This window comes from Erpetoichthys calabaricus, chromosome 9, assembly GCF_900747795.2.
Source record: "Erpetoichthys calabaricus chromosome 9, fErpCal1.3, whole genome shotgun sequence".
Classification (NCBI taxonomy): Eukaryota; Metazoa; Chordata; class Cladistia; order Polypteriformes; family Polypteridae; genus Erpetoichthys; species Erpetoichthys calabaricus.
Genome location: NC_041402.2, coordinates 80,725,881 through 80,739,822, shown reverse-complemented (window position 1 = coordinate 80,739,822; position 13,942 = coordinate 80,725,881). Strand labels below are relative to the sequence as shown.

At 37.1% G+C, this 13,942-nt stretch overlaps 1 protein-coding gene across 1 annotated transcript in view; it reads left to right on the top strand.

Moving 5' to 3' along the window:
• Positions 1 to 440: 440 nt before the first annotated feature.
• Positions 441 to 13,942, top strand: part of gcshb (glycine cleavage system protein H (aminomethyl carrier), b) — a 31,636-nt gene continuing 18,134 nt past the window's right edge. Inside the window, exons 1-2 of the mRNA XM_028809799.2 lie at positions 441 to 760; positions 10,255 to 10,334. Coding sequence (XP_028665632.1) covers positions 622 to 760; positions 10,255 to 10,334 — 219 coding nt within the window. The 5' untranslated portion in view covers positions 441 to 621. The remainder of the gene's footprint in view (positions 761 to 10,254; positions 10,335 to 13,942) is intronic.

The window sequence follows — 13,942 nt, the reverse complement described above, 5'->3', positions numbered from 1 at the left end:
AGTTGCTAAACCAGTTTTTGTATCATCAGGCCAGGGCAGATTGTTATATAAGTGTCAGGTGGTGAAATAACGTGTCATACCTGAGTTGTAGGCCTACTTATTAAAAGCAAGGCATGGCAGTCAATTGATGGACTGCGTTATTTGCCTCGGAAGGATAATATATTGGTGAAGATGAAGGATTCGCAGCGTGCACAACACATTGTTTGAGGCCCCTCGGTAGAATACCTCAGCTCGTCTACGGGACGTTACTCTGCTTTTACAGTGTCTTTCCAAATATTATTGGGTTAAAACACAAAACAAGGCGTACTCGTGCAGTTGCACAGGGACAACACAAGTATACCCTCGACAAGCTGTGAAAACAGCACGAAGGCAGACCACTCGACTTTCCGGACTTTTGAACCCCCTCCACTCCTCATCAGTCAGAGCTGTTGGCTCATGAAAGGGCGTCAACCTCCGCCATCCAACGAGCGAGCGAGAGGAGGCGGGGACGCCTTGTCCCCGCCCACCCGCGCGCACGCCGCTATGCTTGCTCTGGTGCTGTTCTCACGCGTTCTTGACTAGGAAGGACGCGCGCCTGTCTTTTCGCTCTTCTCACGTCATACAGATAGAGCCGCCGTGAAGATGGCGATGAGAGCAGCGTTTCGGTGTGCCTCCGCAAACTTTGCTGCTGCCCTGCCATTGCGTAGCCGAGTTGTGCCCCAACCCGTGTACCGGCTGTCCTGGCCCCGGACGTTGACGACCTCCTCTCCTTTATCTTCAGGTGAGACTGAACGATGCTGTTACTGAACGAAACTGGTGAAGTTAGGAGCCCGTCGTCTGTCGGTTATTCTGGGCGCACAAGGTTACAAGTGAACAGATGACTTTTGAACGCCGCATGATTGCAAGGATGAACAATAAGTTCGTGGCTTGGTTCAACTTTATTTTCGTTTAGGCCTTAGCGTTGTGGTAGTGCATGCGAAGGAGACGTGTGTATTGGCATTCTTAGCTGGAAAGTTACATCCAGTTGTTGCAACATCAGCAATTTTTTTGCAGTATTCATTCTCCGATGCTTCCTGATGACAATAAAGGAAGAAGAACTGAGATTACAGGCTGTATTCGTTTGTATGACAAGGAAGATGAAACCGAACTTGATTACTCAGTCTAGTCTGGTCTTATGATTTTACTACCACCACCGCCTGTGGGAAGGAGGGTATTGTGAAATACTTTTTTTTTCTTTTTTTAGCTTCTGTTGAAATGCAGTTCTGTACACGTGAGGTCTTGGTGCGTGCGTTTTTACGAAATAAGTTTGTATCATCTCGTGTACATGTACAGGTACTAAGAGCTTCTTCCGGTACTTTTTAAGGGAAAGTAGCATTTACAGTAAGGTGCGGATTCTGGTTAATAGACAGATGCTGGCATGCGCTGTGCTACTGTAAGCTACAGATTTGCTGTTTTTGCACTTTATTTTCTAAAAGGGCTAATCTGTAAATGCAGTGTACAGAACAGAAAAATGAAATATTTGTTAGTATATCCTTTAGTCCATCCAACCATCTAGACAGAAAAAGTAATGAGAATAAGGAAACAAGACTAAAAGCGGTAATTTAAATGGACACGGGAAACTTGCTAAAACCACACTGATTGCACCCCATCAGCGTCTTGGATTCAAGTGGTCTGATGTAGTAGAGCTAATTTATCTTGGCGGTAAGAGCTGTGATTGTATTTAGGAGCAATATGTTTACAGGGTTTTACATTACAGTTTGAGGTAGTATGACCTCACATTTCATCAAGTACTAGTTAATGAGAAAATGTTTGTTATACCTTGAGATTTTTTTTTCTTTCATTTTAAATTTTGTTTTGGACATTAGCTTCTCCTGCCACCCTGCTCAGGATAAATGGATGGATGGTGGTGTGGTAATTAAGCTAGGAAAAAGAAAAAATTGACCAAGGGTATATGTGAAACATAAGGTACATTTTAAAAGTTAACTTAAAGTTTACTCTGTACTCATTATCTAAATATATCTGTCATGATAGCAGTTTTATGCCATATGTTTCAACTCACACATGATTCAAAAAATAATTTTTTTAATATGGAATATGATTTTTTTCTTAAAGTTCTTATTCTGATATATTTGCTGTAAATTTTGACGGTTACAGTACGGTGTACAGGATGAAGTTATCGATTTTCATTACTACTATTCCATAAAATTGTTCATCCACACACATATATATATTCTAATTTTTTGTTATTCTCTTCTGGGTCACGTATGCAATAATTTCCCCATATTGAATATATATGACATTACTGACACTATACATCAATAAAACTGGAAACCAGTGTCTAGCCTAACAGCACTGGCACAAGTTTGGTTAGCAGTCAATAGTAGGACCCATATAAAAAAAAAAAAAGGTTTTCTTTTACCATAGCATTGTGGTAGTTTATTTCTGTTTAGATAGGTAGATAGATAGATAGATTATGAAAGGTCATTCCATGAGATTTTAATCTGTAATCATGTCCTTGAACTAATTGAATGATGCCTGTTCAATAATTATTGGATGTACTTAGTTGAAAGTAGTACCAAAATCCTTATAATATTGCACAGATAAAATTGAACCTGATATTTTACTGACATTTGTGTCAAAATGCCAGCCATATGTTTACTCAGAAAGTAAGATTTTGTGTTCTTAATATCCATGGTTTCTTTGCAAGTGGTCTTTAACAGTTCTGCATTTTCATATTACTTAAAACTTGTAACAAAGATGAAATAATCAATTTTAAATAATTTAAGGATGATGCAATATATGCATAATTCATTAAAGTATGCTGTGTGGATCATATGCTCAAATAAAGGGCCCATCATGCGAGATCTGACAATATAGATATAGCCACATTTATATTGTACTTGAGTTAATGACAGGCTTATCTGCATACTCCACATAAACTGTTCTTCAGATTTTTAAATGTATTTTGATAAACTGCCAGTGGTCGCCTTTAAACATGTACTGTGTCTCTGCTTCAGATTATCCAGATGTCATTTAGCACAGTTTAGGATCTGGTTTAAACCTGTATTTTTATGCATGGACTGAAGCTAGATTTGGAAGCAGTTGATGCATTTTAATTGACCCCTTGGGTTATCCTATACAATCTAGATGGACTGACATTGCTCTTTACAATGATTTGTTCATTTTCATCTTATTTGGAAAAAGGGAAGTGAATAATCCTAAGAAGCAAGGAAACTAAAATAAGGTTCAACCAAAAAACAAGTGTCATGCTTATGGTAACTCTTGCACAACAGGCATATTTCAGAATCTAGGAGAGTTAGAATGCATTAGTAATTTATAAAATTTTAGTTCTAATTAAAAGAAAAATTGATTAGAACAAAAAAATGGCATACAGGGAACTTTGTTCAAGACCTCTGAAATTAGAGTCCCTGGCACCCAAAATACACTAAATCCTCTTTTTTTTTGTAAACTGCTTTTCCAGTCTAGTTCAAAACTGAGAGTATGTCAGAAACCAGTCCAGGGCATTGTTTTTAGGTCATAATACCCACTGCTCATTTTCAGACCACTCCCCTTTTTTGGGGGGGCGGCAGCATTAGTGGTTTATATTGCTGTTTTATGACCAGGATATGCCAACCATTTAAGTATAACAAAGGCATACAAAAATCACTGTAGTTTTACAGTGTGCCGAATAAACAAGTAGGAGAAATGTGGACACTACCCAAGATTTCAGGGGTTACGCAACAACAGTGCCACTGTATAGTGTTCCTGTTTCCTTTTATATCTTAATTTATATTTATTTTCAAAATTTGTTTGTTTTAATTTTAGAAAAGTTAAATATGTCTGAAGTACATTTTTGTGAATATCTTACCACCTATTCATTATTAAACTCCACTTAAGCTAGTTTAGATTTGCCAATGCCAGGGTATATCCTAGCAGGACTGGGCACAAAGCAGGTACCAATTGGTAACAGGGACCCACTCCAGTACAGAGCACAATCATGTATAGTTCCACACTCTACCATACATGTGTCTGGGATATGAGAGGAAGAGTACCCAGCAAAAGCTTACGCAGACACAGTATGAGTGAGCAAACGGCTTCTGAACAGTTACTAGGTCAGGATTACATCCCAGGACTAGTCGTTTGAAGCAAAAGGTTTAACCACTTGACCACTATAGTGCCAGTTAATTTTTAGTAATTTACTTGACTATCATATGTATTCAAAAGGAATTTCTCTTTTTCATGGACTCTGCAGATACATATGTTTGCTCTTTGAACTGTAATTTCATTTGTAAGGGGAAGTTATTGCAGCCTTTACGTCAACCTTGGCATATTGTAAATTGTAACGTTCAGATGTATGTTTAGACTTAAACTTTCATTGCAATAAATTTCCTGAGAAGATAGTTGCTGAATGCAACTATTAAATATTAAAACCTAACCTGCCCCCAAAATTTGTTGTAAAATTAACTCTTCAGTTTGAAAATTTTTAAGAAACACTTTCTAAGTTGTTAAATATCATATTAGGCTAAACATTTTAGAAGTCGCTTCCTACTTTTAAAGCACAGTTTGAATATGTTGTTAAAAATCAGATAGGGAATATAGAAGGAATATGTCGTATTTTTAATCAAGGTAACTATCAATATTCAGAGGATTCATTGGTAAAGTGAAAGGAATCGGAAAGGGTGCTAATACAGGTGCTGGTCATAAAATTAGAATATCATGACAAAGTTGATTTATTTCAGTAATTCCATTCAAAAAGTGAAACTTGTATATTAGATTTATTCATTACACACAGACTGATGTATTTCAAAAGTTTATCTCTTTTAAGGTTGATGATTATAAGTGACAACTAATGAAAGTCCTAAATTCAGTATCTCGGAAAATTAGAATATCAATTAAGACCAATGCAAAAAAAGGATTTTTAGAAATGTTGGCCAACTGAAAGGTATGAACATGAAAAGTATGAGCATGTACAGCACTCAATATTTAGTTGGGGCTCCTTTGGCCTGGATTACTGCAGCAATGCGGCGTGGCATGGAGTCGATCAGTCTGTGGCACTGTTCTGGTGTTATGAGAGCCCATGTTGCTCTGATAGTGGCCTTCAGCTCTTCTGAATTGTTGGGTCTAGTGAATTGCATCTTTCTCTTCACAATACCCCATAGATTTTCTATGGGGTTAAGGTCAGGCGAGTTTGCTGGCCAATCAAGAACAGGGATACCATGGTCTTTAAACTTGGTACTGGTAGCTTTGGCACTGTGTGCAGGTGCCAGGTCCTGTTGGAAAATGAAATCTGCATCTCCATAAAGTTCGTCAGCAGCAGGAAGCATGAAGTGCTCTAAAATTTCCTGGTAGACGGCTACGTTGACCTTGGACCTCAGAAAACACAATGGACCAACACCAGCAGATGACATGGCACCCCAAACCATCACTGACTGTGGAAACTTTACACTGGACCTCACGCAACGTGGATTCTGTGCCTCTCCTCTCTTCCTCCAGACTCTGGGACCTTGATTTCTAAAGGAAATTCAAAATTTACTTTCCTCGGAGAACATAACTTTGGACCACTCAGCAGCAGTGCAGTCCTTTTTGTCTTTAGCTCAGGCAAGATGCTTCTGACGCTGTCTCTTGTTCAAGAGTGGCTTGACACAAGAAATGCGACAGCTGAAACCCATGTCTTGCATACGTCTGTGCGTGGTGGTTCTTGAAGCACTGACTCCAGCTGCAGTCCACTCTTTGTGAATCTCCCCCACATTTTTGAATGGGTTTTGTTTCACAATCCTCTCCAGGGTGCGGTTATCCCTATTGCTTGTACACTTTTTTCTACCACATCTTGTCCTTCCCTTCGCCTCTCTATTAATGTGCTTGGACACAGAGCTCTGTGAACAGCCAGCCTCTTTAGCAATGACCTTTTGTGTCTTGCCCTCCTTGTGTAAGGTGTCAATGGTCGTCTTTTGGACAACTGTCAGGTCAGCAGTCTTCCCCATGATTGTGTAGCCTACAGAACTAGACTGAGAGACCCTTTAAAGGCTTTTGCAGGTGTTTTGAGTTAATTAGCTGATTAGAGTGTGGCACCAGGTGTCTTCAATATTGAACCTTTTCACAATATTCTAATTTTCTGAGATACTGAATTTGAGACTTTCATTAGTTATCAGTTATAATCATCAACATTAAAAGAAATAAACATTTGAAATACATCAGTCTGTGTGTAATGAATGAATCTAATATACAAGTTTCACTTTTTGAATGGAATTACTGAAATAAATCAACTTTGTCACGATATTCTAATTTTATGACCAGCACCTGTATATTCTACAGTAGTTTACATGTGTTTTTAAGTGCATTTTTTTGTGATAGCTATTGTAAGTATTCAAAAATAAAAATACATAAAATTGATTTAATTTGACTGGTGGTTATAGTCATGGTAGTCTTAAGATTTTATTATTATTTTTATTAGAAGACATCTGTCTTTATTTGCAGACAAGCACGACTGTAACATTTGTTTTAAGTCTTAAACTATATGCATAATTCTGGGTCTTATGTGTTGGAGAACAAACTCGTATCTGGAAATTGTCATTCTAGTGAACTTTACTTCCCAAATGTGATATGGTCAAAACAAGAGAAATAAGAAATTTCAAAGCAAAGGGATGAAAAATGTGTGAATAAGATACCTTATTGAAATCAAGCAATGGCTATCATTATTAAGTACTTTCATATATTTAGAGTAGCATTCTTGAAAGAATAATTTTTAATAAAGCAACATTCTTGGAGTAATATTAAAAAATAGTCTGCAAACATTACCACCAAAATACAGTAATGGCCAAGTGAAATAAATTGACATAAGCTGGATAGTATTGAACACAAGCCAGGACTTTATTTTAAACTTAGTCATTCAAAGGTTCATAACTAGTGTACATAAACTCTTCATGCCTTTTAGATTGGCACTACAAATTTTAAAGTTCTGTCAAAGATGTAAAAAATACAGTAAATGTTCTTAATTAAATTCAAGAGGAACGTAAAACTAAACAAGACATATACACCAATCAGACACAATATTAAAACCACCTGTGTAGGGCCCCTTTGTAGTTAATATAGTTATGGCCTGTTCAGGCATGGATTCCAAATGACCTCTGAATGTGTCCTGTGGTATCCGGCACCAAGACATTAGTAGCAGAACCTTTAAGTTCTGAAAGTTGTGAGGTGGAGCTTCCATGGATTGGACTTGTTTTTCCAGCACATCCCATTGATTCAGGGTCATCAGCTTGCAACACACTGTGCGCTGTGACACCTTTCTGTCATGGCCATCTTTACGTTTTTCAGTTATTTGTGCTACAGTAGCTGTTTTGCAGAATTGGACCAGATAGGCTAGCCTTTGCTTTCTACACACATCATCGAGATTTGGGTGCTCATGACCTGGTTTCTGGTTCACCTGTTCTCCTCCCTTTGACCATTTTTGGTACGTAATTGGAATACCCTACAAGACCTGCCATTTTGGAGATGCCTTGACCCAGTCATCTAGTAATCACAATTTGGCCCTTCTTAAAGTGGCGTATCACCCTCAATAATTCACTGTTTACTTGCTGCCTAATAAATCCCACCCCTTGATAGGTGACATTATAAAAAGATAATCAATGTTATTCACGTCACCTGTCCATGGTTTTAAAGTTGTAGCTGATCAGTGTATGTGGACTGTAGGATATGCATACTTCAAGAAAATAGCCACAAACCAACTGAAATTTCTTGTCTTAGTAACAGTTTCAACTAACATATTAAGTCATTAGCCTCATCAACATTGTAGGTATTACTAAGTTATGTTTAAGTATTCACTAGACATCAGCATGAGGCACTTGTTCGTTCAAACCTCTTCCTCTGGGAGGGTTTAAAAACTTCAAAAACATATTAGGAGAGTAAGAATAATTGTTAAAATATTGGGCCGTGTATTTTTTTATCCCTCTAACTCTAATATTCTAATACTGTATTGTTAAAAAAAGAAGCAAGTCTGCAATATTTTTGTATGTTACAGTAATGTACAAAAAAAGGATAGGTCACTCTTTGTTTACTACAGATATGTGCTTTAAATGTAATGAAGAGGTTGCAAGTTATGTAACAAGTAATTATCAGTGTTTAAAATGTGCTAAAAATCAGAGGAGCAATTTTGAAATTTTTTTGTATCTGCCAAGAGTGCATTTAGTCATCAGTACTTTTTGCTTAAGAAAAAATATGAAACACAATGCAAATTTATATATAAAATAAATATTATTTTAATGATGTGTCTGTAAAGTGAATGTTTCTTGAAAAACTGTAGTAATTAATCTAGTTTAATAATAATCTTCATAGATTTCAGTTACAGTGTGTTTGAACAAGGTGTGGAAAAAAATGTTTTTTATTTGTCCTTATTAAACTCTTGTTGCTTTTAATGAATATATTGTATGTAAATGCATCTTTTTGTTAGCCCTAAAATGTAACTAAATATCTTGTTTCTTGACCTGATCAGCATACTACACAGTTCTCTGCCATTCTATAGATGCTACAGGTGTCTTGGCAGTTCTTCTTTGTAATGTAAATGGTATGACTTTGAAAAAATGTTGTCAGGTTTTCCTTCTTTTGATTTTGCATATAGGGGTAAAAGGAGGTAGGTGGATGGAGATGTAGAGCAGAATGTTGTTACCAGAAAAAAAAAACCTTGATGTTATGGGAAGAGTCTTGGTAATCCTGGACATGGCCCTGAATTTCACAAAAAATAGTTTTAGATCATATATTTTAAAGTGTTATCTTTCAGTTGTACAGTGGTGTCCAGGAAGCTGACTTCTGTTTTTAAGAAATTAAGCTTCAGCTTTATGTTGGGGTGGAAATAATTATATTCGTTATGAAAATTGAGGAGGTCCTTCTCACTGGCAGTCCAGATTATGAAGATGTCATCTATGTAACAGAGATACAACATTGGTTTTAAGATGCATGTTGACATAAAATCCTAATCCACCCTTGTAACTTCTGTTTCTCTACCTTCTGTACCTGAGAAGTGACAGCTTCTACCCCAAGCATACAAGGCACTCCATCATTTTCAGCCAAGCAATATGTTACAACTGTATTTGCTCAGACCTGACACACCAGGATAAACAACTGCAGGAGCTTAGACAAGATTTCATCAGTCAAGGTTATACTCCCAAAACAGATACTCTCATAAGAAGAGCTTCTGCCATTCCCACAGACAACCTTCTGTAATATAAAAACAAAGACAACAAGAACCGCATCCCCTTTTTGTTACCTATAACCCACACTTCGAAGGACTTCAAAAATTATAAAAACTTCAGCCAATGTTAAATAATGATGAAATGCTGAAAGATGTATTTCCAGAACCACCCTTCTTGGCATTCAAACAACCACCAAACCTGCAGCCACTAACTGTCTGTTATCTCCCTGGGTGAACCAACAGATAGCAGTTCATCTCCCAGCCTACAGAAAAGATGCAAACTGTGTCCTTACATTTATGATACAGATTGTGTAGTTATACCACACTGCTGACTAGAACATCTAATAAAGGGGTCATTTTTGTGCAGATCATCTCATGTGGTCTACCTAATTCTAAGTATGAAATGTGCCGACACTGCCCTCTAAGTCGGAAAAACTGGACAAACACTCTGCCAAAGAATTAATTTACACAGGTTCCACATTAAACATGGCGATAGGGATGTCCGTATAGCTCACTTTAGCTTCAAAACACTTTGTTGGACAGTTATCAAAAGATCTTGGCTATACATTGTTCTCCTCTCTTGGATGTCTCGCTTAAAGGTTTTCCAATGTTGCATCTGTCCTGGTATCTATATAAACACAGGGAATTTTCATTCTCTGTATTACATCTTGCCTGGAGAAGCTAATAAGCTTTCAGAATTTCATTTTGTTAATAAAAAATGATCACTTAACACCTGTGGTCTATAGTTATAAACATACACTTTAATATAGCACGTAAGACTTTTATTTGTCTGGTTATGCAGGAGATTAGTGTAAAATATTTTTTAAAGGGATAAGGGGGGGGGGGGGGGGGGGAGTGGTGATCGGTATGGTCCTTAAAAAGCCTGATAAGAGCATTCCTAATAACACTTACTGTGTATATGTATAATTCATTTTTTATATACTGTAGTTGTAATATTGCAGTGTTTTTATCCATAGTATATAATGTAGAGTTTTTTTTTTTTTTTACATTCCTCCATGCATACTAGTGTGCAGATTTTAATTTGATTTTAAAAGCCTCTGTAGTAATTATTTATGTACTTTTTTCTGTAGCTCTTAAATTTACTGATAAACATGAATGGGTGCGAGTGGAAAATGGAATTGGGACTGTAGGCATCAGCAATTATGCTCAGGTATGTAGCCTGCTTACATTTTTTATTGTGTAATATCTTGCACAATTTATAACTTTTTGCTGCAGCGTTTGTTAAGATTTTAATTATCACTAGTCTGAGTTGCCTTTTGCTCTTATCATGATTTTGAACTTAGCACTTTGATCAATTGTACCATGTGCTGATTGAGCAGTTCTTTATATTTTATGGCATTTATTTTTTTAATAGTTAACAGAAGAAAATTTGATCAAAAGTCGTTTACAATAGTTTTCTGCATTTCTATTTAATGTAACTGTTAGAATATTCTTCTAAACTAGTATTTATTATACTTCCTCTCATTTTGTGAGGTATTTTATAACATTTTTGGAAGTTGTAAGTATAACAGCTAGATACTAGTTATGGGCATGCAGTAAACAATTATGTATGTAGATCTTTTGGTGGTGTACTAACAAGTAAAAGAAGCAGGTAGGTATTGTCCTGAGACAATTTTTATTTAAAATTGAGTTAGGTTGGGCAATCATCACAAGTAATTTGAGGTACTTACTTTAATCGACAGGATGTTTTCAGCTTGCGTGTAATTAAGATGCATAGTTTTGCAGATTAATAGAATAATTGGCAGCTATAAAATGGCTCAAAATGGTTATGCATATGAGTTTTTCTGTATAGCGGTTAGGGGTCCTGTCCATACTTGATTCCTGCATTGCATACTATTATGCTGTGGTTATGTCTCCCTCCACTCAACCTTGTAATGGAAAAAGTTGGTTTATGAATAAATATTTATATTTTAGTATTCATTTGAATTGCCCATTTAAATCTATCTATTATAAAAAAAAATCCTGGGAAGGAGACTAAGGAGACAAGACGTGATCTTCTCGGAAGACAATTTGATGTCCCGCGGGAGACACTTTAATGTCATGCGAGACAAAGCAGTGAGACAACATTTAAAACAAGTTCACGGACATCTAACCAAGCAGTTGTTGGAATGCTTTTATCAGACAGACATCATGTGCTCCCAGCTCTTAAAACAACAAGTGACAAGCAGAACGTGCAGCTTGCCAGCAGCAGCAGGAGACCAGCAGATGATCCGACCGCTTTTCCTTAGCGTGTGTTCAGCCCACATTTCACCCCCCCTCCCCCTTTCACAACGCGAGAGGCAGAGACACGAAGTGGCAAAAGGACAGCTGCTGTACAGGCTTTGAAATGATCGATGTAAAGCGAGAGACACGAAGTGGCAAAAGGACAACTGCTGTGCAGGCTTTGAAATGGTCGACGCAAAATGCGACAAGCAGAAAACGCAGCTCACCAGCAGCAACAAGCCAGCAGATGATCTGACTGCAACTCCTTAGCATGCGTTCAGCTCCCCCTTCACAACGCGAGCGGCAGAGACACGAAGTGGCAAAAAGACAGCTGCTGTACAGGCTTTTAACACTAGAATTATCAGAGCCAATGAAAAAACTCGTAAATCCATTCCACCTTAAATCCCTTCGCACCTCTCCGTCAGCATCGTTTGTCTTCTAAATGTGTCGATAAGCCCAAGCAGCAAGCAGCCTGCTATACCATCCCCCCACCGCCTCAGAACGGGCAAGAAGTTCTCCCAGTTCCTGCCTTGATTGATTATCTGGGAGTAAGCTAACCAGAATTGTAAGGGGAAATAATTTGATGTGTGTTTTGTGTCTACAACAATCTATGTAAACACATCGTTAAAACAAACGTTTTTCACGTTTTAGTAACATGACAAAATGTAGACATGAACTGTATAATGTGTGAAGGCTGATGGCCAAAGATCAAATAAACACCTTCACAAAATGTGCAAGTACAATACGACAGTTCCGACAGAACTGCCAATTTATAATCCAGAGGTTGTGAGTTCGAAACCAGCTCCCCGGCAGATTTATTGTTTTGAGTACTGAGCTTCTCTTATTGTTAATATTATACAATAAAAACATACATTTGATTTGTGTAACAGCCGGTGTAAATTTATAGGACTTGTAAAAGTTAGCGTGTGTTGTTTTTTTTGTTTTTTTTTTTCACTTTTATTCCCTCGGTCACGATCACGATACAACACCCACCCCCAGCCCCACATCTGACGTGGTTACTTTTTATCTGAAACTGGGAATAACTGTAGATGTGAGTGGTGTTTTGAGAAAATGGAACTGGAAATTCTCTGACCTGGAGGGATAAAAGCTGACACACACACGCTCGTGAATCTGCCTTCTTCGTATCTCGCCGTCACTTGATTGAATTTTTTTAATTCAGTTTTATTGAGTGTTCCTGCTCACGCTGAAGTAGTATGCACCTTATGGTCCATGATGTCAAAGCCGCACTGACAAAAAAAAAAAAAAACACACAGAGACTTAGGTATATATGATATTTGGAATTATTCATTTTATGACCTGTATAGTACATTTCGGAAAACATTGTGGCACGGATGCAACATTATTCATGTTATTCATATTCATTCGCATGCCTTCTTGCGCTTGTAATCAGTGATCTCGTTTTTTTTTTTTTTTTTTTTTTTTTTTCGATCTTGCCCATGCAATCTCCACGTTTTGGTGAACAGTGCTGCATCTTTTGTACTCCAGGACATGCAGAGAAAAGAATTGTACAGAGAGGTCAGTTCCACGCTGTATGCAATCATCAGATTCAAATGTTAACAGTTCACACACACACACACACACACACCCAAGGACCGTCCTTTCTATGTTTACGACATGTGTACCTATTGCAATGTACACAATACTCTCTGTGCGCATCTACAGTTATTCCCAGTTTCAAATAAAAACTAACAGCGTCAGATCCCTGGGGGGGTGGTAGTATGTATCATGATAGTGACTAAGAGAATAAAAGTAAATAAAAAAACGTACAAATAAATATAAATGTACACCGGCTGTTACAATAAACACATACATTTGATTTGTGTCTGTATTATATTAACAATAAGAGCAGCTCACTACTGAAAACGGTTGATACCAGAGGCAGTCCTGCAAAAAAGATTTAACCACGCCCGGGGATAAATAAAGGACAAGTATTGTTTTTACAATAAGTTTTAAAGTAAAAGTGAAAATAATGCATATGTAACAATTCCCATGAAAATAACAATCTCTTTAAATTGTATATCCAGTAAACCAAACCCGGGGTGGACAAGCAGGGGGCGAAGCTCCCTAGTTCATGGTTATTTTAGACAATGTTCACATATTATTGTTTAAAATTGTTCTGCTTTTATCTTGAAAAATAATTTGCATCTATGATCAAAAAAATAACTTACTTCAAGATGTTAGTAAACAAAATTGATTATAGTTCTGTTTTTTTTTTATTTCAGTGTTTATATAAGCAACATAAATCCCTAATACCTTTCAAAAGTGAGTCAGTCTCAGAAATGTACCAACAAATTGCCTGTTCAAAGATATGCATAAATAAAACTTAAGCTGCATATCTTGGTACATTGCTTAGTAATTTATCAGCTGTACTTACATGAGATGCAGTTGTATTAGTTTAAAATTAAAACCATGCACAGTACATACGTCTGGAAGTTACTCAGAAGTATTTAAAATCAAGTACAAAAGGTTTTTGTTTTTGGGGTTGCTAGGTCAAGTATTTAAAAATTGCCAGGGATCTGGAATGACTGTACCTGT